Source organism: Lontra canadensis, unplaced genomic scaffold, assembly GCF_010015895.1.
Source record: "Lontra canadensis isolate GAN:19392208 unplaced genomic scaffold, GSC_riverotter_1.0 scaffold2987, whole genome shotgun sequence".
NCBI classification, from domain to species: Eukaryota; Metazoa; Chordata; class Mammalia; order Carnivora; family Mustelidae; genus Lontra; species Lontra canadensis.
In genome coordinates, this window is record NW_022633971.1 from 2,348 (window position 1) to 4,519 (window position 2,172).

Below are 2,172 nucleotides of genomic sequence, written 5' to 3' on the forward strand. Positions count from 1 at the left end.
CTTTTTATGACTTGAAGCCTGCCTTTTTTTCTTTCCGTGTTGAAACAGGTGAGTCACATTTGAAGAACTTCCTAGAGTTCCAGTAGTGTATACTGTTATATTGATGTCTGTATTATTCTTTAAAATTCTAATGATGAATATCTATTTAAAATCATTTTTTGAGGAAGTCAGTATCATGTTTTGTAGAATAAAAGAAATTTCACATTTGTATTGATAACTCAAGATAATACTCTAATATAACACAGAAAGGAATGCATCTAATCATAAAGGGAAGTAGGAAGGAAAAGATGCACTGTGTTGAAATGTTTGGTTAAAATGTTGTGAGGTAAAAAAATATTATGAGGTGAACTAATGAAGGACAGAATAAGTAAACTTATTAGATGAGTCAAAATGTTTATTTACTTTCTTCTTCAAGGTTTTAAAATTAAATTTCCTCTTCATTTTTTGAAAAAAGAGAAAATATTTTGGAGTGTGTCCTTGAAGGCTTGTTTCACTTGCTGGTTTCTGAGAGTATAAATGAAAGGGTTTAATAAAGGGGCAACTGAGGTATAAATAACACTTACACCTTTGGATAAAGTTACCCTTTCCTTTGCTGTTGGCTTTATGTAATTAAAGATACAGCTACCGTAAGTAAGGGAGACTACAATCATATGAGAAGAGCAAGTAGAAAAAGCCTTTGTTCTTTTCTGAGCAGAGGGGATTTTTAGAATGGTCTTGATAATATATGTGTAAGAAAGAACCAGTAACAGCAACGTGACTAGGAGATTTATAAGAGATAAGACGAACGAAAGTAATTCCAGTAAATGAGTGTCAGTGCAGGAAAGCTGCAGCACAGGGGAAGTGTCACACATGAAATGATCAATTACTCTGGAAGCACAGAAATCCAGTCTCAGTCCTGAGGCCAATGGTGGAAACGAAAGCAGAAAGCCAACTGTCCATGAACTGAATAGAAGTTGGTAACACACTTTGTTGTTCATAATGATGGGGTAATGTAGAGGTTTGCAGATTGCTACATACCGGTCAAAAGACATGGCAGCCAGTAGGTAAAATTCTGTAATTTCTAATAAGAGGAAAAAGAATAACTGAGATGCACAACTATTGTAGGAAATTATTTTGTTTTTGGTCATGATGCTTATCAGGTATCTGGGAATACAGACTGTTGTCAATGAAGCTTCCAAGAAGGAGAAATTTCGGAGGAAAAAATACATGGGAGTCTTGAGGCAGGGATCTAGCAATGTAAGAAGGATGATGGTTAAGTTCCCCACCACACTAAACACATAGTTTAGAAAGAAAAATATAAAAATCACAATTTGCAATTGTGGGTCATCAGTCAATCCTAGGAGAATGAATTCGATCTCTCTTGACTGATTCCTCATTTCAGACCTGAGTACTATTAAATAGAGATAGGAAGACAACTTCAGAATTGGAAAAAAGGATTTTTACAAAAGCTACTGGCAGAAAAAAAAAAAAACGTAGTCAGAAGTGTAAAGAAGTTTAAAAAATTGATCCAATTTAACAGGATAGATGATACTTAAAACTGTATTAGCCTAGGTCAATCTAACTGATTGCTGCATTTAAGTGACAGTTATGATAAGAACACTACTAAACTTTTTCTTTTTCCCTATTTGAACTTGAAAGATCGTTTAAATTTTAGCTGATTATTTCCGAATGAGGTAAATTCTCTTTCGTGTCTAAATAGAACAAAAGCTTGACCTTAAGTGTATTTTCTATGTATAGCTTAAAAATCATTGAAAAATTTCTCATAACATCCGGAAAATTAATACCAATATCATGTAATTTGCTCTTCAAAAACTCTTAGCTCATTAAAACACTTAAAAATTTGTGAAATATGGAAGTAATGACAGTTACATACTATTTCTATGATTGAAATATTCAGATAGATACCATTATTTTGTCCCGATGCAGTACTTCCCCATTGTTCCTTTATCTCATTTCACTTAATCATTACTTTTCATTCATTTCAAATATATCAGTCTTCTCAGCAGTTGCATTTAATCATGAGGTGTTGACTGTTACATCTACATAAAAATAGAAAAGTAAATGACAGCTCAAAAATCAATGGATATTACCTGACTTTTACTTGTGGCAATGCTTTCATTTATGATCTAGATATTGACTGCAAATTAAAGTGACTTACCATATCTAGAATAC

At 32.8% G+C, this 2,172-nt stretch overlaps 1 protein-coding gene across 1 annotated transcript; it reads right to left on the reverse strand.

Moving 5' to 3' along the window:
• Window positions 1-437: 437 nt before the first annotated feature.
• LOC116863776 (olfactory receptor 6C6-like) lies at window positions 438-1,376 on the reverse strand. The gene has a single exon (XM_032851128.1). The coding sequence runs from the start codon at window positions 1,374-1,376 to the stop codon at window positions 438-440; it is 939 nt and encodes a 312-aa protein (XP_032707019.1).
• Window positions 1,377-2,172: the final 796 nt, after the last annotated feature.